This window comes from Podarcis muralis, chromosome 8, assembly GCF_964188315.1.
Source record: "Podarcis muralis chromosome 8, rPodMur119.hap1.1, whole genome shotgun sequence".
Classification (NCBI taxonomy): Eukaryota; Metazoa; Chordata; class Lepidosauria; order Squamata; family Lacertidae; genus Podarcis; species Podarcis muralis.
Window position 1 is genome coordinate 49,733,712 of NC_135662.1, and position 26,685 is coordinate 49,760,396.

A 26,685-nucleotide genomic window follows, 5' to 3' on the forward strand; every position below is an offset into this window, starting at 1 on the left:
TTAACCCTTTAAAAGATGAATTACTAGAAAACAAAAGAAACTGGATAGCTGTAAAATCCTGCAGTGCTAAATTTAGATGCACAATGCATCTGCTTCTAGATGAGTGTTTACAGCATTGCAGCCATAAGCTATTTAGCTATGAGCCTGTATCCACATAAGTCCCATTCTGTAGGATTTACATCTAGGGTTACAGTTAGCAATTTAAGATTAAGCAAAATTATTCCTAATTTACCAGCTGGCAGCTGCACAGGTTACAGGGAAGTTTGTTTCAATTTCAAGTTATAAGACCAGCGGACCTATTGGAAAATTTAGTACAGTAAGCCCACAAGTTACACACATATAACTTGTGCATATTCAGCTTTACACACTTGGTCCCCCCCCCTTGGGGGGTGGGAGTAGGCATCTGGGGAAAATACTTTGGCAACCAATGTGTCTTACACAATTTTGGCTTTAGGCACAATCCCCAGAATATTAACCCCCACATAAGTTGTGGGCTTACTGTAATTGACGACAACAAACGCAATTACAGTGAAAGTGAAATAGATCAGAACACAGTCTCAATACAAGATCACTATTAAGATCGAATATATGTAGAGATTCCTAATATTTATGGCATACAGGGATGAGTCATTGTTACAATTACTGCTAATTTTTCCTCCCCAAACATCTCTAGACACACTGCTGGCTAAAAATGCAACTAGGTCACCCTCTCCCCCTTTAATTACACCTGGTTTGGGGCAAAATGCATGAAAATGCAATCCATATGAAGGCATCCACACCCCTTCTCCACCCACCAGGCACTGGACAATTGGGGAACACATATGTGCAAATGTGATAGAAATGCCGAGTCTGTGTTTTACACTGGTAATGTGCACACAGCCTCAGTTACAGATTGCTGGTGTTTGTAGCCATCATAATGGATGCCCAAATTAGCTGCATCTGCAGCTTGTATGCTAACAGCAGCCTCTTCCAGAAAAACATAATCTTGCCACAATTAATCTTGCAAGCATCCAGGATTCTCTGGGTTTTTTGTTTTACTCTCATACTAATAAATAGGGCTGCCTAGGAAATTTCTTTGTAAACTTCAACTAGTTCAGAGCAGTGTGACCAGCTGAACTTAGATCATCATGCTGATCAGGTATTGCCAGCGCTGAAAGGCCTTCACTGCCTTGCTATTGGTTTTGAGACCTAATTCAAAGGACATTTTATTTATTTTTTTATAATAAAAAAACCTTGTAAAGTCCTATGTAGCCTCTCTGAGTCTCTGTGACCATATTTCTGGATATGAATATGTGAAGGAATAATCAGAATCACAGACCATGGCAATACACTCTGGAGGATCAGGAGAACATGTGGCAGGGGAAGTAGAGATTTTTCCACCAGACAAACAGAAATGCTTGTTCTGATGGAATGATCTCCTTAGTGCTGCATTGAATTCCACCCCGAATCTGCTTGGGTAGTATTCAACTAAGTATTTCACAGAGTAGAGCCATTGAAATTAATGGACCTAACTTAGTCATGTTCATTAATTTCAGTGGGTCTACTCTGACTATAACTTAGTTGAATACTACCCCATATAAACGTAGGCATGTTGGCTCTGCAGTGTGATCAGGAACTGTACAAAATGCAGGGTCTCCAGATATATAGCAATTCCATGTCTATGCCAAACGTTCCAAGTAATAAGGGCACAATCCTACTCCCATCTCCACAAATTTATAATCCTGGTTATGGTTGCATGAACATGGCTCCAAGTAACACCAATAGGATATTAAACAAGCAGTTCTATTTTTATAGGAAAAGAGGTGCTGGAACTCACCTTTGTTCTCTTATAATGGCACTGGTGAGTTCTAGCTGAAAAGTAGCCCTGCAAAGAAGTAACTAGCATATGAATATGGCTAATCCAACAGTCCAGTTAACTGTGACGTACTCCCAGGTAAGTGTGTATATGATTGCAGTCTTAGTCGTATTCATAGAATCATAAAACTGTAGAGTTGGAAGTAACCCCGTGTCATCCAACCCAACCCCTGGCAATACAGGAATCTTGCTCACAGCCATCCCTGGGTGGACTTGAATCACCAACCTTCTGGTAAATAGGCAGATGAACTGACCCACTGCTGAAGGGACCCCTCACTGTAGATCTTTCTGTTAAAGGAACATAGGATGCTGCCCTCTAGTAAGTCGTATCATTGGTATATCTAGCTCACTATTGTTAACACTGACTGGCAACAGATACACAGGGTCTCAGTTTTTCTCAGCCCTATCTGGAGACACTTGGCATTTCAGCTAGGACCTTTTGCATGCAAATTCGAATCCCCATGATGGGGTGAGCTCCCGTTGTTCTGTCCCAGTTCCTGCCCACCTAGCAGTTTGAAAGCATGTTAAAGTGCAAGTAGATAAATAGGTACTACTCCAGCGGGAAGGTAAACGGCATTTCCATGCACTGCTCTTGTTCACCAGAAGCGGCTTAGTCAAACGCCAGCTCCCTCGGCCAGTAAAGCGAGATGAGTGTCGCAACCCCAGAGTCATTTGCGACTGGACCTAACGGTCAGGGGTCCCTTTACCTTTTAGACATGAAGGATTGTGCTGTTGGATTTTGGTCCTTCAGAAGCAGAGTAATTTTTTATTTCATTGCATTTCTCTAAATTAAATCAGGATATAGAAACATTGCACATTCATTCTACAGAAGATAGAAACTGCAGAGACCTGGATGAAGTGCAACTTTTACAGAGGCTACATGACTTTTTAAAACATAATGACACCTGGTGATCAAAAGGATTTCTGTCTCATCAGGCAGAGGCTATTTTTAGTTAACAGCACTGAGAAGTCAAGTTATGAAAGTCTGTGGTTATGAAATATCAACTTCCTGGGGTTATGAAAGGTATATTAGAGCACGGTTCAACAGCTAGGAACCACCTGTCATTCACAGTAAACTAAACTAAGGAGTTGGAGGGACTGGGATAAAAATACAGCTCTGTTATTATCACTGTTCCATTGAGCTATGGTTCTTTCGCCAGAATCCTTTTGAAATTCTTAATCCTTATTTACAGCAAGAATTGGAAACGTGGAAGTTACTGGACTCCCAGCTCCCATCATCCAGGACCACTGGCCATAATGGCTGGGGCTGATGGGAGTCCAGGGACATCTGGAGTAACACTGTTTCCCTCCCCTGGGACATTTTAATATACTTTCAATATAACTTTGCAGCATGTAATTTCAAGAACTAAGGCTTATATTTGCACAGGTATTCACTGTTGTTCAGTGAAACCAGGATGCTCTTAAATAATAAAACTGGCAACTATTGGTTATTCATTTATTTATTTATTTATATACCACCATCAATGTAGATGGCCGTGTACATAATTAAAATAAGAAATTCTAACCCAAAGAGTGTACAATCCAGTTCAGTGCTAAGTGTTTGTATAGCTGCAATGCTTAAGTGTCCACAGTATCTTTATAAGGGAAGATGTTGGGGAGAAAAAAATGGGAGCAACTGGCTACACCCCTCTGAAATGATTGGCCATGCCCCCATGACTTCCTCGCAGCCCTTACCAGTCTAGTAGACATGGTGGCAAGTAGCGGGTTTGGTGTGCACACACACACACAATTAAAACATAATGCAAATGAGATGCATATTTTTTCAAAAAAGAAAAGAAAAATAAAGATAGGATTGTTAACAGTCTCAGCTTTATTGCTACATACAGGCTCCCTGTTCTATCTGCTCTGTTGTGCAAGTCAGGAGGTAAAGGAAAAGGTAAAGGACCCCTGACCGTTAAGTCCAGTTGCGAACAACTCTGGGGCTCATCTTGCTTTACTGGCCAAGGGAGCAAACGTTTGTCCACAGACAGGTTTTCCGGGTCATGTGGCCAGCATGACTAAGCCGCTTATGGCGAAACCAGAGCAGTGCACGGAAACGCCAGTCAGGAGGTAGAAAGCCCGATTGAATTCAGTAGCACTTACTTCTGAGCAGGCATGTTCAGGACTGCACTGTAAACCCCCCCCCTTTTTTTTGTATGTTGGTACTTTGAAAATAAAACTGCCAATAGTAGTTTTAAAGAGTCCCCAAACTGTCTGTGATTCATCATATCATAATGAATCAATATTTGCATTATTATTCAGAAGCTGATCCTGCCACTTCTGCACTATGAATAAAGTGGAAGCAGTTTTCTACAAACCAGCCTTCATGTTCCAGTGAGTAAGGTTTCATTATGCATAATTCCAGCTCCACACAGAATGTCTCCAAAGCATGCCCTAGCAAGAAAAATCAGGGTGGAAAAATATGTTAGCTGCAGCTGGAACATAAAGCTGAATACCAAATGAATATGTGGGAAATGTGCTGGAAAATAATGCTCATATCACTGATAACCAAACAACAACAGATATTTTTAAAAGCCAGAAGAGTGTTAAATTAAATTTGTATATTTCACATTTGCATAATTTTTTATAAAGTGTGTTTGGAATTATAGTCCATGTTCCAATATTTAATTAAACTTTTACTAGATATTGCATACAGACAGAAAGAGTGACACACACATGCACGCACGCGCGCACACACACGGTTGCATTACAATACTATCCAGGATGATTTTCATAAAATCCATCATCTTTTAAATAATATTACTTAAATTCCTCCCCTACTGCTATATTCTTTCAAAAGACTACTACTGTGATCATAGCATGTGCCACTGTACTTAAAAACTGATTATAAAGGCTTCACAGGGTACAGTTTGTGGAGGCTCCTGAATCTTGGAATACCATTACACTAGTGTTTTAGGATCTACATTCTGGTTTCCATTCACACCTGTGTTCTACATTTTCTGTCCCAAGTATGTCTGTTCGTGCCTTTCATGTAGTAGGTATGAACAAGTTACAATATACTTTGGTTAATAGAACCCTGTAACACAGGGATCACTACTTTTTGGGCCAGTGAGCACATTTCAAATTTTAAGAGTGCTGTGGGCACCGGTTAAAAAAATGACTGCTATGTGGGGCATAGCATAACACAAAATTAAGAGAGAGCACAGTCATGGTGAAAATTTTCCCATAATTGTATTTCCACAATAGAAAATCCTAGCCTGATAACTATCTGGCTGTCATACAGCTGTTACTGGCACAAGAACCCTTCCCCCCTAAAGCAAAGCCTAAGCTGCCATCCTAACAAAATGCAAAGAGACTTACTTCTGAGTAGACATGTATGCCACTGTACTACCCATTAACTGTACAGTGAATTCTTAATGAGTGTCTGACCTTTAGTTCCTGCACAGGAAACATGCCAAAGCCTATTTGCAGAATTTTGCAGGAGGGGGTTCTTTAACATTCTGTAGTAGCATTTGCAGAAAATAACAAGTATTATCTGATCTTGGACGAACCCATCACAGGGAGGAAAATATAATATCAGGGCTTAGTCCGGTCAGGCTGTCCCCTCCCCACCCATAAGGCCAATCGTCATAATTCCTGGGAATCTCAGGCAGGTGAGACACCCATTTACTAGAAGTTGCTCCCAGTACCAGTCACCACACGGACGGCTTGTAGGTTGTAGGCAGATATGGATATACACAGATACATAAAAGTACAAAGTATCTCTGTTGCTCTAAATAAGTTCAGCAATTCAAGATGTTACACTTGACAAGTAACACTGACTGGCTAATTGATTAATGGACACTACTGAGTTGACATGCATCTATCACAGTTATAGTAGGGGCACTGGGCCATTGCCATAGCAGCTGGCTTGGCTGGCCACGCGCCTGCGATTAGCTCATCCATGGAGTGATTTACACTTTTGAAGTAAATGAAGCCCTTCTCATGTCCAGTTACTCCAACAGTAATCTACCCCGTGAGAAGGAAGAAGAGAGTGGCCAAGGCAACTTAAGACAACACTAAGACCTTCTCCAGTCAGACTTCCCTCTCCCCACCTAGGGCTAACTTTACATATAATATATTTTAGTATTTTAAAATTATAAACTGCTTGGAGGGACTTGACAGAAAGGTGATATATAAATGCAACAAATAGGTATTTTGAAAAACTGTGAGCATATTTTAAGCATTATGCAATGTGTGTGTGTGTGTGTGTGTGTGTGTGTAGCATTTTATTGACCACAGATATGAGATTATATTGCTTAAAAGTTTTTTTAAGCTGCATAGTGATACAATAAATACAAATGCATGTATTATTTTCTAAGTTTGTATACTAAAACTGTAAACTCCCACAAAACTTTCACAGCCTGGAAATATAAGGTGCAGATTAAGATGCAACATTCTCATAATTTAGGAACAAATGTAATGTTAGGCTAGGAACTGACCACATAATTGGTTCATATTTTCGGGTTCTGATCTATTTAGATAACATATCCAATTTCTGCAGCGAAATGCGCCATAACAGGTACACGAAGAACCTGATCCTTTGTGCATTTATGTACATCTGTTTTTAAACCTACAAAATGTACAGCCTTGAGAAAGTAAGTAGGAGGCATAGGAATGGGGTGGAGATGAAAGCAGAGGTATTAAAAGTTCTGCAGAACAGGAGGAAATTGTGGCTTCCTAACTGGGTGTAGGGCTGGGCAAGGATGTAGATCTTAACTCACTGCTTGCTCCTAGATTTTCACTCACTCCTTCCCTGGAGACGAGGGAGCACCATTTTGTGGTTCACCTCAGAACGGCGCAATTGTGTCTTGGTCCAGCCCTGACTGGGCGGAAGGTGAAAAGTATGTTAACAGATGCAATGCGTGGGAAGAGCAAGATGTAGGAGCTTTCCGTGGGGGTGGTTTGTGTGCAGGAGAGGGGAGGCATGGATATTTCTGCAGAAATGCGGTTGGCAAGCTCCATAATTACATGGGGTGGGAAAGGGGCATTTCTCCGGGGTTAAAGTGAGGGGAAACAGCGCCGGGGGTTGGCAAGCTGAACGACCCTGTATGGCAACAATGACAAAGTGTTCTGCAGTCAGAAGCAACTTCAGAGAGGAAGAGGTGAGGAAGAGACCAGATCTTAAACTGAGGCGGGCGGCTGCCTGAAAGAAGCGAGGGACTTCCTGTCAGCCACATCCTATTTCTCACACACAAACACACACACACACCCGAGCCCATGATTCGTCCTCTGCTCAAGGGCCCAGCCTTTGCGGCTGCTGCCACAAGCAGTCTGAACGGCGTCCTAAAATTAGCAGCCAGCGAGCGGGCTTTGCGTGGCGAGGAGGCTGCCGCTCCTGGATGGGTGCAAAGCGCCGTCACTCTCGCCCAAGGAGGCGGCGCCTCTGAGCCGTCAGCGCCTCTCTCGCCTCCCCGAGCGAGGAAAGAGGACGCGGGAGCCAGACGGACGAGGAAAGTCGGAGCGGGGACGCAGCGGGGCAGCAGAAGTCCAGCAGCGAGCGGGAGGAGAAGCAGCAGCAGCAGCCCCAGCCAAGCGGCGGGGAAGTTGCACGAGCGACGCCTGAGCAAGCGCTGCGCCCCAGCCCCCTGCTCGCCCTCCCCGCGCGCTGGGGACCGAGGAGGGGAGGCCGCCTCACTTGGGCCCCGAGAAGGCGGAGGCGTCCTGGAAGGGAGGGGGGCAGCGGCTACCATGAAGGCCAGCGGGGAGCAGAAACGGGGCGAGGCGGCCGCCAGCCCGGGCGACCCGTGGAAGGAGTGCATGGAGGTGGCGGTGCAGCTGGCGCTCCGGGCCGGACAGGTGAGCAGGCGCCACGTGGGGGGCTCTGGGGAAGCAGGGTTGCAAGGGGGAGGGGGCGGTGTTTCATTTCGCTGCTGCCCCTCCCCCGACCCTGCGGGTCTATAAGCAAGAATAAGCTCCAAACACGGATTGACATGCCTCTCTGCCTCCTTTTGAGATTCGTGTGGGGCTTGAGAAATAGCTGCATCTCTCTTTCTCCTCCCCCCCCTCTCTCTCTCTCACACACACACACACAATGTTACCTGCTGGGCAGCGAAGAGCCAGGTCTCCTGGTTGCGGACAGAGCTTCTGAGTACCGCAAGCCTTGTCAATTCTGGCTGGCCGGTCGAGTTTGTGCATGTTTGGCGGAGACGCGAGGTGCATTTAGTTGAATAGCTCCCTCTTACTCCCGAGCAAGTGCATAAGATTACACGTGGAGAAGAGAATGGGGAGATGCTGGTGAAAGAGAGAGAACTGGTGGACAGAAGTACTTTTTCCAGAAATGAACTCAGATATGGGCTAACTGTGGATTAACAGTTTAGAGGGTAAATGGGGTTCAACTGAGCCAGGTCAAACAAAAGGGCAAAGGAAAGCTACCTTGCATCTCTGGACATTACAGAAATGGCTCTTCTTAACTACCTGGCCTAAAAGTAGCCCATGGTAAAATATCAAAGAAAACATTGTTGGAACACTTAGTTTTAAAAAAACCCCAACACATTAATTTGAGGTTGTTGGGTGGGTTTAAATGGGAGTAATCTGTATTGCATCATTGCTGTATCTGCATTAATGTGTTCAGTGTCAAGGATGTATCTTGTTAATATTCAACAAGAGTTTGGGTAAGAGTCTGTAGTCCTGATTTCACTAGGAATGCCTTGCTTTTCCATTGCCAACTTCAGATACCATTTAAGGAGCCACATTGTTAAGATGTGACCCCTTTTTTAAAGGGCAATGTATAGGTTGGGGAAAAAAATGAGTTAAAGGAAATACTGTATCAGTTTCTAGCCAATAGCATTCCATTAACTGGTAGTTGAAAAGGTGTTTTGACATACAGGTAAGGTGAACTATGCATGATAAGAAATCCCAGTAAAATGACCCAGTAAGAACTACTGTACATCGATATGCAAAAATAGAGCAGTATTTGAAGGTAAGAGTGATCCCATATATAATAATAATCAGGTTCTCTTTCCAGGCCAGATTGATTGTAATTTCTTTTCAATGTCAGAGTTCAGTCCTGAAATGTGAGGACTGTTCTCACAAGGACAGGACCCAACTTGCCTCAGTCAGCAATCTGGCCCCTAAATTCTCTACCAGCTGCAGTTTCCGAACAGTTACCAGGAGGAGTCATGGGGAAGGACCATAGCTCTGTGGAAGAGCAGAAGATTCCATGTTTAGTCCCTGACATCCCCAGCTGGGGCTGAAAGAGATTCCTGTCTAAAATGGTGGACAACCACTGTCAGTATACACATTACTGAGCTAGATGGCCCCAGGCCTGTGTCAGTATAACACAGCTTCTTCTGAGTTGTCAAATTAAAGCAGAAGTAATAGGTAAATTGGGTAAGCATGCCCTGCTACTATAGGGTCGCATTCTGAAACCATTTTGAAGGAAAGGGACTTAATCCAAAAGCAATTCCTTTTGATTTCAGTTGAAACAAAAATGTGTAAAAATACTATCTCGTTGAAGTCTCCCCTTCCTTCCTAAAATTTGGGTGGCTATCAAGCTACTAAAGCAGAATTTGGTAGTCGTCAAGGGGAAGATATGCTCATTGTTCTCTGGAAACAATTGTGTGTTTAAGACCACATACAGATAGCCCTCCCTCTCACCCATCCTCTGCCTCTGAGTGATGAAACATCTTACCTGCTCTCTTCAGGATAATTTCACCATGGAAATCACTGTGAAACAATATGTAAAAATACATTTGTGCTTATAATAATTTAGAGAAAAACCTGTGGCTTCCAAGACAGCAAAGTTCTAAATGTTGAAAATGTAACCAAATGGATTTTTACATCCTGATTGTGTACATCAGCACAGACCAGTGTCTCTCAAATATTGGTGACATGTCACAGCAGTACCAATTTGAATTTTTTTTTTTGATGGGAATAATTTTTATTTGATTTTACAAAACCCGTTTGATGTTTTTAAGCAATTCTATATGGGCATAACTGAACTTTTTTTGTCTTTTGCTTGTCGTTTGAGTCAGTTGAGAGTTCTGTGGAGGGAAATGGTAAAGTAATTTCTGATTTAATTTTTCTAGATTATTAGCAAAGCTCTCACTGAGGAAAAACAAGTGTCTACCAAAACTTCTGCAGCAGATCTTGTGACAGAAACAGATCACTTTGTGGAAAACTTAATTGTTTCTGCTCTGAAAGAAAAATTTCCCTCTCACAGGTAGGTCCAGCTATGATATTATCCTAGGCAAGTTACGTATGTTTTGAACTGGAATTGAAAATGTCATTCTGTGAATAAGAAAGCTTGGAGAATATCAATACTAATAAGCTGCTTCACACATTGTATGAATGCAGTGACTGAATGATACAAACATGCACCTGACGTACACTAGTAAGATAACAGGGATTGGCTACAGTTCTGTCAAGCGTACAGTTGGTGATAAACTTAAATGTGCCGCCAATTGTCTGAAGATGTCATAAATGGATGGGGAACTGGCAACCTGTAGGCTAGATGCAGCACATTGAGCTTTTGCATCCATCCTGCAGCCTTCCCTCATCTGTTTCAGCCCCATGAAGCAATTAGCTGGGACCATTTTTCTTAACCCTAATTGCTGCATGGGAGTGATTTTTGTGGTGGTGAGAGCTAGCCATGGTGAGTTAACCTTCCCCATATGTTGCTACTCTTCTAAAGATTGTGAGGAGCCGGAATGGCAATTAGGCTTAAGAAAACAGATCCCATTCATGCAAATGGGGGCCTTTGTTCTAAACCTAATTGCCAGATTGCTAGCAGTGGGGGAGAGAAGGGAAGATTTGTAAATAACTTATGAAAGGGGGATGGATGAGCATGGGGACGTGTGGGTTTCACCTTGTCTACCACTGACATGCAGCCCTCAACCTAGCTGGATCCCTAGTTATGCAATAAAATGTATAGCCCATCCCAGTGCTTTGAGATATGTTAGACTGAGAGATAGTCATTCAGTGAGTTTTCTCAAAGCATAGCACTGCAATGAGGGGGGAAAGACAGAACTGGGAACACTTTACTTTACCATCACGATGCTGGGCTAGGAGGGGAGGGCTTTTCCTCTCAGCACAGTCCTGTGATGGAGAGGTACCTGCCCCCTGCTCCTCTGCTGATTGGCAGAGAAAGGGTGACTGATTGTCCTCAGGAGAACAAAAGGTTGACCACCTTCCTGTAACCATTCTACTCCTCCAGTTAAACATCAGGTGAGAGTTGTTGAATATAACTGGTTGTCCATGGGTGGGAGACAACATGTTAAAAGGGTGTGTTCTTTTTTAATTCTCCTGCCTCCAATGTCTTCTCAAATCCAGATTAGATTTCCCGTAATGAAATGAATATAGTAGTTTTAGCCTAATCTTAGTGGACATCTGTTCACATGAAAAAAAGCCCAACAGCAGCAACAAAAACAGTAACCTTCCCTTTATATAGGCTGGAATTGAAGGTTGTTTTCACAAGTATAGCACTAAGCTTCAATAGACAGTTGCCATCTAGTTTTAATTGGGAAAGAATAGCTGTGAAAAGGTGGGAAAACTGTAACTCTTCCAGGTGTGGGTAATCTTGTAAAGCTTGATGTCCTTTGCGCAAGCTGAAACTAATTGCTGGAATGTACACACAGTGCAGCAAAAGGTCAAGGGTTGCATGTGCATTATAGCGCAAGACATGTTCAAAAATACATGTGGTGTTCTGTGTAAAAATGGTCCTGTTCTTGGAAACAAATCATAGTAAGCATTAATTTCAGTTTAGGCTTCTGATCTCCTTGTGTCCTGGAAAGGGAGGCCAAAGCTTGGTGCAGCTCATTCTCTTCATGCTAAACCATGGTTTAGTGTGATGTCCAAATATGGCAATCACATGACTAGGGAACCCACACTGCGATTTAAAGCCAAATAAGACATGATAGTGATGAACAGGCATTTTCTATTCATGTGCCTGCCTGGTTCATATATTGGAAAAAAGTTGAATCTTACTCAATAGTTTTTATTTCAATAGTAAGGAAACTACTCATTGCAGAGTGACTTGTATATCTTCTATATGTGCTTCTGACTGTCATCCAAAATGACACCTCTTACCTGTTGTGATCGGGACGCGGGTGGCGCTGTGGGTAAAAGCCTCAGCGCCTAGGGCTTGCCGATCGAAAGGTCGGCGGTTCGAATCCCCGCGGCGGGGTGCCAGCCAGCGCCTGCCAACCTAGCAGTTCAAAAGCACCCCTAAGTGCAAGTAGATAAATAGGGACCGCTTACAAGCGGGAAGGTAAACGGCGTTTCCGTGTGTGGCTCTGGCTCGCCAGAGCAGCGATGTCACGCTGGCCACATGACCCGGAAGTGTCTCTGGACAGCGCTGGCCCCCGGCCTCTTGAGTGAGATGGGCGCACAACCCTAGAGTCTGGCAAGACTGGCCCGTACGGGCAGGGGTACCTTTACCTTTACCTTACCTGTTGTGATGTACAAACTGTTGCTACATTGTATTCACACACAGCTTTTCATGAGTGAAGATACATGGGTTTCCCTTTGTGTAAGACCCTGAAACCTCCATAGAGGCCCTGAAGGTCACTTAAACACCTTCTATATGTGCTCTTGGGTAATATGCAAAGACTCACATAGATCCCCTTAGCATAACTTTTAGTACTTTATCTGATGCTTGTTTAAGGCCAAATGTAGCAGAAAACAGCTATGTTTGGGAATGCCAGTGCCTAAGTGCCTTCCAATAAGTAATAATTCAGTTTTAATTTTCTCATCCATTATAGGTTTATTGCTGAAGAAGCTACCGCTGCTGGTTCAAAGTGCATTCTCTGTGACAGCCCTACCTGGATTATTGATCCTGTTGATGGCACCTGTAATTTTGTACATAGGTAAATCCATAAACAGTGCTGCAAAAAAAGCTATGTCTGCCTTTTCTCAAGCTCTCTGTCATTCTTTCTTTTTCTGTGTCCAACCTATTTGAGTAAGGCTTGCTTGCATATAAGGTTACTTTCTTGAGTCAACTTCTGCCCCAGTGCTTTGGGAGGAAGACTGATGAGTGCATATGCACAAACTCGATTCTAGTTTATGACTTGGGGCTTCCCAAGTGTTATTGTGAGGGGAGTACACACACTCAATTCCTTTGTTACATAGTTTGGCTACTATCAAGATAGGTTCTTGCCCATGTAGTGCCTTGTGGAAGTCTAGTACAGGTGGGCAGAACTGAATAGCACCAAAACACAAGTGCAGGGACAAGTACCAAAAGGGTGTAGTTACTAAGTAGCACAAGAATTTGAAGCTACCATTGCTGTACCACAAACAATCAACAACTGTAGTGGTTGGCACCTTAGTTCAGCATACCAGTTACCTATAAAAACCTTATTCTAAAAGAGTCCCTTATCATCAGAGGCTCTGGCTGAAATCCAGAGAACTATTGGACTAGTACAATGTACCTAAGGACAATAGCTTTTAACAATATACTTTCCTTCTCCCTTCCATTAGCATGGCAAACTGGTTTTGAAACTCAGTGGAGAGTTCAAAAGAGGGAGGGACGGTTGTAGTTGAATCAGTTGTCAGGTTCTGATCAATTGCACAGCATCCTAAGATTTGAAGAAGGGAAAGGGATTTTCTGAGAATCAAAGTCAAGTCAGCTATTTCTGCTTCAGCTACAGGGGAAAGGTCACTGCTAAACTGATCCACCAGATCAGGATGCCCCTAATTCTTTAACCATTGGGCTTGTTTTTAAAAGGTAAAAAGTAAAAATGTGCAATTCCTTTAGATACAAAGAAATTAAGACTCTCCAATTTCTTAGCTGAGAACCAACACAATCACATTTCTGACAGGTAAAGTTGTTGAAATTAACTGTTTAGAGAGCATACTAACAGACGCAACTGGTTTTATTTACACAGGTTTCCAACTGTGGCCGTCAGCATTGGATTTGCTGTTAATCAAGAGGTATAGGATAAAGCTTTATCTGCTGCTATCATGATTAAGTGAAAGATTAATATCTAACAAACTTAGTGAGAATCTTGTGAGCTTCATAACAAATAACAAAGTTCACAGAAAGCCATTTATCTGTATTTATCTTGAAGTGTTAATCTGTTATAACCTTGGTTTGAATACACCAATCTGCATAATCCTGAGACCAATCCTTCGGTGTTGTGAGTAGTCTTATTATGACCTACCACTTTCAGGGACCTGTTTTTATAAGTAGTCTTGCATGTTTTAATTCTATCAATGTTTAATTGTTTTTTAATGATGGCTTTTTCTATGTTTTTCTTATTTTTAATTTGTAAGCCACCTTGAGTCCCTGTCAGAGAAAAATGTGGAGTATGTATGTATGTATGTATGTATGTATGTATGTATGTATGTCTCTTTTCTTAAATAAGGTCCATTAAAATCAACATGACTTGTTTCCAAGTAAATGCATTTAGGAGTGTCATACTCAAGGGAAAGATCAGATCAAGCCATGCTATTCGTTTCCTGAGTGACTGCGCAAGCAGCTTCCAGCTCATCAATCAAGTGGCAGACTTACCAGTTGTTGTTTTTTTTCTATTGCCATCTACCTACCTGTGCTGCAACATAATTTTTCATTCTTGTCTTGACTGTTAGAAAACCTGTATTGGCAGGCTTTATAAGTCTGCCCTTGATACTATTCCTTCAAGGGCAGAGTAGCTGACTTTGCATTACACAGATGCAATGGTAATGCAATGCAGTTTTTCTTCATGCAGAACCCACTAGAACAGAAAAGGACTACGCTGTAGGGGAAACAACAAATGTTGTCTGTTGGCTGGCACACACCCTTGTTGCTAGATGGCAGGTGGAAAGGACAAAGCTGTTCCATAGAATAATATTTGGCAAAGACATGTTGGGTAGGGATAATAGTCTTGCATTTAGTTCTTATCACTACTCCTGTACTGTATATTCAACACCAGATATTAGTAACTCTTAGGATACAACTTCACATGCCTGTGTCAGACTTACTTATTCAAAGCAACTGTAAAATAAGGTATGGGGGTGATGTCAAGTGGTAAAGCAGAGATGGGATACTGGACCTTTTATCTATGGATTTTGTGCTGTAGGTTACTTGAAGCCTCTGTCCTGCTACTCCAGGCAGCACCACACAACAGGCTTAGCAAACAAGAGTTTTTGTGCCAGCACTATATCTGGATAGTAACTGGTGCTTAACTTGTAAACTAAGCAGTTGTGTGATACGTTTGATGTGTTGAGCTCTTGCTCATTGTGTCATCACTGTGCAGAAAAGATTTCCAGGGGCTTTCTGAACATGTAAGAATTAGCCCTAAAATGTCTGTGGAGATGGATTAACTAATTTCTTATTGAAATTTTATGTACCTTGTGAAGTTGAAAGTCTGGCATGCTCAAAACCATTTCTTCTTTATTATTAGTAGCATAAACTGCCATTTATATGCATTTTATATAGTGATAATCTGTTTATATTGCAATATATATAATACAAATTGCATTCACAATCTTTTTCCTTTCCTGAAATGCTAAAGCTTGAATTTGGTGTAATTTATCACTGCACGGAAGAACGATTATACACTGGTAGAAGAGGTCAAGGGGCATTTTGTAATGACAAAAGGCTTCAGGTATCAAAAGTGACAGGTTGGTTTAAGCGCTATAAAAGAAATATTTTGAATATTGTATTATTAGAGAGTCTTTACCATATGTAGGTAGACTTACAGAGCAATCTTCTGCATATTTACTCAGAAGTAAGATCCACTCTGTTTAGTGGAGCTTACTTCCAGGTAAGTGCACATAAGATTGCACCCTTGATGTATCTTCTGCATAACTGAATGTATTTTACATTTATTTAAGTAGTCCTTCTTTTCTATACCATACTTTAATTATTGAGCTTAATAGTTTAAAAGAGGCTTTTATAAATCACTGTAAATTTGGCCACAATAGAACTGGTGACCCTTGCTTAATCTTATGATTAGGCAGCTCTTGAGTGACAGGTGAGTGGACATAGTTCATATCTTATGAATGGTTCATATCTTATGAATGGCTGGCATGAATCTCTATACAATTATGTAAAACTACCTTAAAAAATGTATTCTAAATATCACAGCCACTGCAGTGAAAGTATTTTAAGTGTACCCCATTTCATGTTGAGGCTGCAATAATGAAGCAGCCTACTTAGGGTGGATTAGCACTGTCAGCCTGCAGAGTTAGTGGAATTCTAGATTATTTATTACCTATTTCTTGTTGGAAAATATGTTGACTGATTTCTATCAGTGGAAGTAGAGAGACTTTTTATTGTGATTAAGGAAGACTAGCAGACTTCTCAATGGAAAATTTAAAAAAAAATTAACGTAGGATGTGAAGTATGTATGTATACACTAAAGAAAAGTTGTCCAAAAGCTTGAAATTCAGTTAATTGGTCCTAGAATACTAGGACTTGGGATAGGCTTCTAATGTGTGCAGGCTATGCAATCACTTTAGAGGCTTTTTCAAAATAATATGTTAGTTCATGGTGGTAGTATTAATTCTGAATTTTGCACGTATGAATTTTGCAAATATCATATGATAGGAATGATATATTCTACTGTAAGTTTTAAATGTATTTTGTGATAGGCTTAGAGCTGATGGGCTGTAGAATTATTTTGACTGAATATTATTGCAGAATCTGCTGTGATTCTAAACTTTGCTTCCAAATAAACGTATTTAGCTAAAAGTAATAAGCAGATTTGTTTTCCATAATTTCAAGACACAGAATTTTGTTGAAAGCTTTTGGAAATAAGCAGGACTCTCAAAAAAGAACAGAAATATATGAACATGCAAAGCGATCTTATTGTAAAATATCCAAAGATCCTTCACAGTAGAAATTGGACAGTACCTACTTTGAAAAGCTGTTGCAATAATACAAAATAACCTTTTGTCTTGCAGATATCTCAAAGGCCTTGATTTTAACAGAGATTGGCCCAAAACGAGATCCTGACACTTTGAAACTATTTCTCAGCAACATGGAGCGATTGCTTAAGGCCCAAGCTCATGGGTAAGATCTTCTTTAAAAAGTAAATAAATCATAAACCTTTGTAAAGAAAAGAACCAGCACCTTCATTAACATTTCAGTTACTGAGGCCATCCATTTAAATTTAGTGAACCTAAACTTTTGCAGGCATTCTGGTGCACTTACAGAACTCCCTCTGAACCAACTTCCCCATTCACTGCCAGTGGCGGAGCTTCATGCTCTGGCCCGTAGGGGGGGGCGGAGAGCAGGCGGGGGCGGGGCTGGCACGCATCCTGGGGGCGGGGTGCGCTGCCCGCAGGGACCTGGCGCACATTGCCTGTGGGGGCGGGGCGCTCCCTCCGCACTCCTCTTTCTCTGCCAGTGTTCACTGCACCATCAATATAACTTTTCAGTGTTAGTCAGTCAGCACCCCTCCTTTTTCTTTTTGCTTGGGAGTTATGAAGACGGGGCAGCCTTGTATTGCATTGTCAAGTGAATAGGACAAACAGACATTGCTTGCTGGATATGATAACATTGTAAAGAAAGGGGGAGATGTTGAGACAAACAACTGGAAACATATGACTGGCTTTTCTTAAGATAATATTTTAACTTGTTGTGAATATGCCAGTTTGTCTGTGCAACAAATCGTTGGTTAAAATTGATGACTAGTTTTTCTAACCTTGACTCATGGGTTGGCTTTATCAATGGTTTTCGTTCTTTTCACAAGTCTTTTTGCTCCCACCTGTGATTTATTGTAGGGTTCGTGTCATTGGAAGCTCCACGTTGGCGCTCTGTCTTCTAGCATCTGGTGCTGCGGATGCATATTACCAGTTTGGCTTGCACTGTTGGGACTTGGCGGCAGCTACAGTTATTATCAGAGAGGCAGGTGGTGTTGTGATGGATACTTCAGGTAAGCAAAAAATATTATTTTTGTAACACATGTTTATAATGCACCTTTATTTATAAAAATATTCATATCACCACATCGTAAAAAAGCTGTTTACAACTATCTATCTATCTATCTAAACATATCTAAACATAACATTTACATACAGGTACCATCAACTAATTACCGTATTTTTCCATGTATAAGACGATATTTCCTCCACCCCCCCAAATTTAAGTTTAAAATTGGGGGTTGTCTTATACACTGAATGTTGCAATTAAATATATAAATAAATACATGCCACCATCCATATTATTTCCCCCCCCCCCCCGCCTCACCTCACTAATGGCCTCACAACAAACCCTGTTCTGGTACTCCCCCCCCAGCAGCCCCCACTCCAGACATTGTCCTTTCTACTCGGTTCCCTCAGCTGCCCCCTGGCTACCCAGACCCCCCCATTCCCCAAGCGCGCTCACTCAGGCAGCTCTGGAAGTCGCAGCTCCTCGATCAGCATTCGCATCTGCCGGCGCTTGTGGAGTAAATACGGTACATACTGTAAATACTGAGACAAAAGTGCAACACACAGGCGCGGGAGAGCTGGAGCCGCAGCTACAATGGAGTTACACTGAGCTGACAGGAGCAGCTGCCATTACACAGCTTGCCTCACTGTTCGATCTTTCAATATACGGTACTAAATATACCGGTGTTTTGAATATTTAATAAAATATCAAAATTGTTTGGTGTTTAAAATATTTCTTTCTTAATTTTGGGCTCAACAAATAGGGGGCGTCTTATACATGGAAAAATACGGTAATATGGAAAGACTGCCTGCATAAGTCTGGTGACAGAAAAGTTTTCAGGAGGTGTTAAAAGGCTGAAACTGAAGGTGCCTGCTCAATGTCTATTGGCAGAGCATTCCACCCTTACTGGGCAGAAAACGTCTGAGTTTTGTTGTTGTTGTCAGATGAATCCCACCAACTTGACAACCAGCTATGCTATTGCAGATGCTTTCAGTGATCAAGTTCAGATATAAGAGTTTAGGCATTCCTTAAGGTATCCTGGACCTAAGATGTTCATTTACAATGAATGCAAGGACCTTGAACCTGGCTCAGTTACAGATGGGCAGCTAGTGCCTATGTTTTAACAATGATGTCATATGCTATCAGCCATGTGTCCCAGTCAGCAGCATAGCTGCTGCATTCTACACCAGCTGGAGGTTTACAGCAGACCCAAGGGCTGTGCCACATAGAGCACATTATAGTAATCTAACCTCAAGGTTACCAGCACATGGACTTCTGCGGTCAGGCTATCCCAGACCAAACAGCTGGTAAAACTCAGAGGACGCTTGGGCATCTAGTGACAAAAATGTATCCAGGAGTACCCACAAGCTGGGCACATGTTCCTTCAGAGAAAGTGCAACCCTATCTAGAACAGGCAACTTACTTATCTCCCAATGGTTGCCCCATCCTATGATAGAGGGAAGGTGGGTGCGTTCCAGCTAAGCGTTGCTCCTTAATGTCTTCCCGTGAAATGGAGGTCTTGCATCTGATGAATTGTACTATATGGGAAATGGTTTGAGTCACAGAGGGGACAGAGTCTCGCATTACTTTTGAACCTCAAGTGCTTTGTTTGACTGATCAAATCCCTCTCCTTTCGTAGGTGGACCTCTAGATCTAATGTCATGCCGAGTGGTCGCAGCAGGTACCCAGGAAATGGCTGCATTCATAGCTCAGGAAATTCAGACTATTCACTATAGGCGAGATGATGAGAATTGACCGGACTTACATATTCCTGAAAACAAGGAAACTTGTCCTTTTAGAACTACATTGCTTCCTTCAGGATGGCTTGCTTATAGGATAAATGGTTTAATTGTATGTTTCTTAATACAGTCTATATAGCAAAGGTATTATGAAAAAAAATTACTTGCATTATAGGAAGGTGAAGGGAAATTTTTAATTTTTGTAAGCTTCTTGGCCCCCTTTTAATGAGAATTTATTTCAGCTATGCTTTTTTTAAAAAAAATCACAGGTATCCCAGATTGAGTTCACTTCTTGCCTCTTTTAGGCTGAAGCAGAGGGGAAGCGGGGTTTGTACCACATTCAAATATAAATAAAACTTTATTTTTGCAGATCTCAGGTAAATTAGTCTTTCTGCAGCAAAGGGAAAATTGTTTCGAATTGTGTGCCTAAAGTACTCACACTCAACAGTGCTTGAGAATTCTAAACTTAAAAGTACATGTATAGAACAAACCTTAGATAGTTACAATTCTATTTACTTAAAAAAACCAACTACACTCATTTATGTAGCACAGTCAAAAGTGGCAATGGCACATATCCTTGAACGGTGTATTATATTTATGTGGGTAACTTAAATAGTAGATATTGGTGCTGATCAGATGATGAAAAGCTGTTTTCCCAACATTTGAAAATCTTCAGCTTCAATCAAGCAGCACAACATAAATCACAGCAGGGTGTTGTTTTTTTCATGACCTAGAAAATTCAATACAACATCACATAAGGATGTGATGGTTTTAACCTAGGTAATAGCACTGAGCACAGAACTAGCTTGGCAGCCATACAAACACATTGGTCACTGCTACACTTGAGTCATTACTGTGGGGATGAGGAATCTTATTCAGGTGAGAACATAAGAAGAGTCCTACTAGATCGTGCCAAAGGCCCATAAAGTCCAGAATCCTAGAGTGGCCAGCCAGATGTCTATATGGGAAGATCAGGCCTCACCTTGTCCTCCATGGGTCCTCCAGCCTTAGGATGCAATGAGCCCTGAACTCTAGAGCCTTCTCTCCCTTGGCTCCAAGACAGTTTGGACCCCTCTAATGAAGAGAGGGGGAGAGCCCAGTGGCAACCCCACCTTTGGCTCCCCCAGGACAGAGGGGGCTTGCTTCACCACCACCAGAGCTGGGGGTGAGCAAGAATGCCAGGAGGGGAGGCAGGCAAGCTGAGCGGGCAGATCTCTGGGGCCCAACCTGGACAGGTGTGAAGGAAAGGGAACACCAAGCACTCTGCAATATTTAAGAGACTTGTTTGAAAAACCTTCATAGGATGGTAACCTTTCAGGGATTCTTTAGCTGTGGTTCCTGCACTGCAGAGCTAGATCACCCTTGGGGGAGCCTTCCAGCACTGCAATTCTGTGATTCTATGTAGCTCATAAGCAGAACATGAGTTCAACGGTGCTCTTCTGATTCCCATCAAGTGGAATTCAGAGGCATGCTGCCTTCGATAGTGGATTTTATAGAACACTAGCAAAGAAAGTCTCTTCCACTGGGTGCTAATACTTGAAAAGGGCTCTGAAGGGAGATATATTCAAAGGACTGAAGCAAAGCATTTTAACCAATTATTGAAAATAGCATCAGAATCTTCTGTCTTGGCCGTGTTTAGTCAGTTGCTAAGAGAACCATGGAACTGAGTGCTTGAGCAGGAAAGGGTCATGACTTAGGCTTAGTTCTCACAAATAGCAGATAATGTGGTAAACCTCTTCCTGGACTCTACCATTTGCAGGTGTGGGCTCACATGACTGACTGAATGCTTCTCTGTACCAAAAAACACCAACCAACCAAAATTTAGCACGTCAGAGAAATGATCCTAAGTTAGCCATACAAGTTCCCTAAATGTAGCAGTTCTGTTTCTTTATTTTTGTATGGCAGAGCATTCAGTCATATAAATCAATGCATGCTGTTTCAACTACAGCCCACAAAATATTTATTTCCTTATCTGTCCTTTGTGGGAGCTAGACCTTAGAAATGATGTGAATCTATCCACAGTAACTGTGTGGATAATTGCTGTAATTTCTGCAGCTACTGAAAGTCAGCATCATGACCAAAACCCAGATACTAGAACATTACCCCTGTAGTAGTCTGTGTCGTGTTAAGATCCTCTACACCTAAACACACTGGAAATAACTGCCATTAAAACTAATGATACTTTTAAGCACAAATACTCAGGATTGGGATTGTGAGACTGAGCCAGTTGGTCCCAATATGAAAATCTGGGGCTAGGAATTTTCTTTTGTTCCATAGAAATACAACCCTGGCTTTATAAACAGACATCCTACTGTCTAAGAGGAGTTTACTATTCTATTTAGCTATATGTGTGTGCAAGAAAAAAGATTGTAAAGACCCAAAGAATATTAATAAGATGGTGATGTATGCTGCTCTGAGCACAACCCACTCTGTGAATGGAAAAAGTGACTTGCAAATATTATAAATAAATGTTCTGAATGGAAGGGTCTGCAAAATCACAAGACATTGCTACATGTTAGCCTTGCTTCTGTTGCATTTTTTGTATGTGTTTTTAGAGCTTCTTTGCTGGAGCACTGTATGGTGTAAGAAGCAAAGCAGCCACAGAAATAATCCTCTAATTTGGTGCATCTGGTTCACCAAAATACTGTATAGCCATATAATGGAAATATTGTCACACATTGTTAATTGCATTGCAAAAATATTCTGGTGCCTGTGAGTTGTTTGCTCTGTTCCAGTCTGAACATTAATGGCAATGAATGTGTTATCTGTGTGAAATGTCTCATTTTCCCAGGTATAAAGTATTGTGATTTGAGTGTTTGGAAATTGTGGTGTCTCCAACAGAAGTGAAAACTTGAAGAAAGACATGAAGAATGTGCACAATAAATGAACAGTTTTTGTGTAATTGAACTTGTATGCAGGAAAGCCCTAAAAATGCAGAAACATTGTGGATCACCTTTGTGTCTCTCTCAAGCTTTTAATTTCAGCATAGTTTTTGTGTGTGTTTTGGCAAAGCGAAGGTAGTGGGAAAACAAACTCTAAACCCAATACTAGTGCCAACACTAAACTCATGCTGTGCTTGAATGCTTGTCCTAATAGCTTATTTTATGGCTTAAAGGACTGCCAACTCCTTTGCTGATTTTCTGTGGCTTAAACCACGGAGCCTAGGGCTTGCTGATCAGAAGGTTGGCAGTTTGAATCCCCGCGATGGGGTGAGCTCCCTTTGCTCGGTCCCTGCTCCTGTCAATCTAGCAGTTCAAAAGCACATCAAAGTGCAAGTAGATAAATAGGTACCGCTGCAGCAGGAAGGTAAACGGCATATGAGTGCCGCAACCCCAGAGTCGTCCGCGACTGGATCTAACGGTCAGGGGTCCCTTTACCTTTACCTAAATCCCATTTGAATACAGTAAAACATATTAAACAAGCACAGGTTGTCCTACTCATGCATTTTTTCATTTCCTTCATTTCCGTTTTTATAGCAGGCATAATTGCTAGTCGGTGCCATGGCACTTGAGGGGGAGGGTTGTCAATTGCCCCCCCCCCCCGCCATGATTCAGAATGTCTATTGCTCTTCTCCCTAGAATGATTTTGATAGCAACTTAGAGAGAGGGTTGGTTCATGAGAATCATGGCACAAGAGAAAAACAGCACCAAAGAACAATGGAATTTGGACTTGGTACATTCATTTTTAATATATATACAGTATTTAACTCCCCCATCCCATCCTTTGAAAAAATAGTGATTGAAGCTGAGTCTAACAAGTCTTGGTATTATGTTGGTTATTTTTTTGTATACACATTACTATTTTCAACTGAAAAAATAGCAGAAGGAAACTGGCCATCCTGACAACCAAAACGTTAAAAAATAGCAACTCTGCTATTTTTGGGTAGCACAAAGTATTTTGTTTTCAGGTGCGGCACAATGAGGAGTTTTGTGTGTGACGTTATTCCAACATAAAGAACTTGGGAGCGCATGGGTTTCCTTTAAATGGCTTAGTTTACAATGTTTAGACATAAAAATTATGAATCTGTTTATACTGTGTGATTCTTACAGTAATTGTGCACCATTAACTGTTCTCGACTAAACCTATTCATATCTGTGAAATACTGCTGTAAAATCTGGTAACCCAGACATTTCTACCTCTGTATGGGGCTATGAGGAATAATTAATGTGTTGCAGCAGAATCCTGTAAACCCTACTATTGAATTAAATAATATTATCCAGAATTATTAGAAGTATTAATGTATGTTGTCAAAACACTTACTGTATTTTTCGCCCTATAGGACGCACTTTCCCCCCTCCAAAAATGAAGGGGAAATCTGGGTGCGTCCTATGGGGCGAATGCAGGCTTTCGCTGAAGCTTGGAGAGCGAGAGGGGTCGGTACGCACAGGCTTCAGGAAGACATCCGCAGCCTAGGCAGGCTGTCTAGGCTGCGGATAGTAGTCTGCTTCCCGGAGCGCCGGGCGCGCTGAAAGCAGAGCTCCCGGCGCTTCGGGAACACATCCGCAGCCTAGGCAGCCCTGCGGGAGGTCCCGCAGGGATGTCTAGGCTGTGAATAGCAGCCTGCCGCCCGGCGGGCGGGGCGCCCTGAAGCAGGGCGCCCCTCGCGCCAGGCAGACATCGGCCAGCCCCACAAGCTTGGGGGGCAGCAGGGAGGCGCAGCGCCGCCATCCCGCTGTTCCTTGACCTGGTTCGGTTTCCCTGACCTGCTTTTGGGGGGGAAATAAAGGGGGGGGGAATTCCCTTTATTTCCCCCCCAAAAAAACTAGGTGCGTCCTATGGGACGAAAAATACGGTACATTGTGCATTAAATGGGTTGGTCGAGGAAGTGCTGATTCATATAATGTACAGTGAACTCACAGAAGTCCTTGCTGCAAGATGTAGTGTTATCTGTTAGCTTAAAGATGACTAACAGAGCATTGGACAGATTCCAGGAGGGGTAACTGTTGAAAGCTACTAGCGGTTTTTCTTCAAATATATGTAAAATCTGAAATGAGTAACTTGTTTGCAGGTGTTAAGTATAACCAAAAGCTTAAGAGTACAACCCGGAACCCAGTGGTGTTTACTAGTATTACTTGCTTTTAGTAGAGCTGTTGTCTACATCATGCTCATTTATGATCAGCCCCTTTCAAATAGTTAATAGGACTTTCATTTGTGAAGCACTGTGCAAAATTGCAGCCTTAGAATGCAAGCCAAAGCCTTTCATGTGCAGGGGCCTTTGTTCTCTTTGTAAAAGGGAAATAAATAGCCTAGATACATGCAGGGGCTCCCTTCTGAAATGTTTCCTCAAAAAAGAAAGCTAGGAATCCTTCAGCCATGAAACGCATTCAGATGTGGATCACAGCCATAGAGTGGCTATAGACTTTGTATAAGTTTAAGCAGTGAGGCCACTGAAGTCTACATGTCATATTTTAAGTGTTCAGTCATAAGGGGAAAACAAGTTATTTGTGTTTACACCAGATGCCAGCAGAACATAGCATTGATTAGCTTAGAACTAGTCACATCACTAATCCTCACCCTGAAACAGTATTTGTGGGTTGTTGTTTTTTAATCATTTCTGCTTTTTAAAAAGAAGAGGAATGTACATTTAATTGAGTCAAACAATATATTCTTAGTGTGTTTGTTTAAGTGAGCAGAATGGAAGAGGGTCAAGAATACTGAGCTGGCATTAAATTTGTTGGCCATTCTATTTATCAAATGCATTTGTGTGGTGATGGTAGTGGGAAAGTCGGGTTTGAGATGCAAGACAAAAGGTCACATCAAGTCATGACTTTGTTTTTACCACCAATATGTTTAAAGAGGGATTTTTCAAATTACAAATAAATACAAGGGTGCTTGTCATTGCTTAAATATTTCAAAATGAAGTCAAAATGACATTATTGTTATTATTAAATTTTAATACATTTCAGGTTGGTATTATTGCACACTTCTGTATGTTTGGACAGGTTTTCTAGCGAACTTGTGCAAACAGTCCTCTAGGAGTTCTGTTAATGTATTCTACAAATAAAAGATGAATACATTTGAAGGTGAAATTATGATATTTTACTGTCTATTACTTCTGTTTTCCAATGTATTTGCATCATGTTACATAGCACTTGGGAGTAGGGTGAAAGATTCAGTTAATTTAACTTTACTTAACCTGTGATAACTGGTCAAATTAAAGTTTAGTTTGCTGGGCCAAAGGGAAAGTTAATAGTTAAATTAATATCCAGTGTTTCCACTGAAAGTTTTTGTGAGTCTACTGCTCATGCAACTTTTATTAAATGATTTATTTAGCACTTGTGTTCATTTTATTCAAGTGAAAATTACTTTTTGGTGCATTCAGGAAAGGGTGATTAAAAATGATCATGCTCATAGCAGTGATTTCATTATAGTCACTGTAGTGTTGCTATCTGCTTACTAACAAGATATTGTGCCTCTGGTACTGCTTTGCTCGTCCTTTTTGAGGCAGCAATCCTAACCCCATTTCCCTGGGAGCAACCCACTTTGAATCCTGTGGGGCTTACTTTTGAGTAGACATTGTTAGGATTGTGGTGTGATTTAACCAGTTAGGAGTCTTCATAAAATTAGTTATTGCTAAGGTCTATAACGTTATGAAAGGAAAGATGTGTTACAGTGTATGTGTCTGAACCCACATGCGTGTCCACCACTTACATGTATTCATACACACACTATCAAGAGGTTTAGGATCTTTTGCTGGAGTTACGACGTGTGTTCGTTATGAAGATGTGTTTACCCTTAACCGTATGCCCACAAGAAGTTCCCACACAAATAAATATTGGTTTATGACAGAATTACCGTATTTTTTGCTCTATAAGACTCACTTTTTCCCTCCTAAAAAGTAAGGGGAAATGTGTGTGCATCTTATGGAGTGAATGCAGGCTGCGCAGCTATTCCAGAAGCCAGAACAGCAAGAGGGATTGCTGCTTTCACTGTGCAGTGATCGCTCTTGCTGTTCTGGCTTCTGGGATTCAGAATATTTTTTTTCTTGTTTTCCTCCTCCAAAAACTAGGTGCGTCTTGTGGTCTGGTGCGTCTTATAGAGCAAAAAATATGGTATATAAATGCTGCTTCAGACAGCAAAACTGCAAGTTGAACAGGCAGCAAAATGGTACAGTACACATATGCCTTGATCTAAAGAGTGAAAGAATCTAAAACTATTCTCAAAAGCCTACAGAAAACAAGAGTGCCAATTTTGCCACACAACACACATTAATAGCAAGACAAGAAATGGAGGGGAAGGGTATACCTGTCCTTAAAGTGAAGCATGTCTTGGTTCCTTGAAAATGTTGAGTAAGAT

At 41.7% G+C, this 26,685-nt stretch overlaps 1 protein-coding gene across 1 annotated transcript; it reads left to right on the top strand.

Moving 5' to 3' along the window:
* The first annotated feature begins 7,059 nt into the window (after positions 1-7,059).
* On the top strand, positions 7,060-25,664 carry IMPA2 (inositol monophosphatase 2). The gene is made up of 8 exons (XM_028737382.2): positions 7,060-7,653; positions 9,885-10,018; positions 12,558-12,662; positions 13,680-13,725; positions 15,288-15,396; positions 16,681-16,789; positions 17,503-17,654; positions 19,290-25,664. Exons 1-8 carry the CDS (start codon positions 7,075-7,077, stop codon positions 19,403-19,405), a joined length of 1,350 nt encoding a protein of 449 aa, XP_028593215.2. The 5' UTR covers positions 7,060-7,074; the 3' UTR covers positions 19,406-25,664.
* Positions 25,665-26,685: the final 1,021 nt, after the last annotated feature.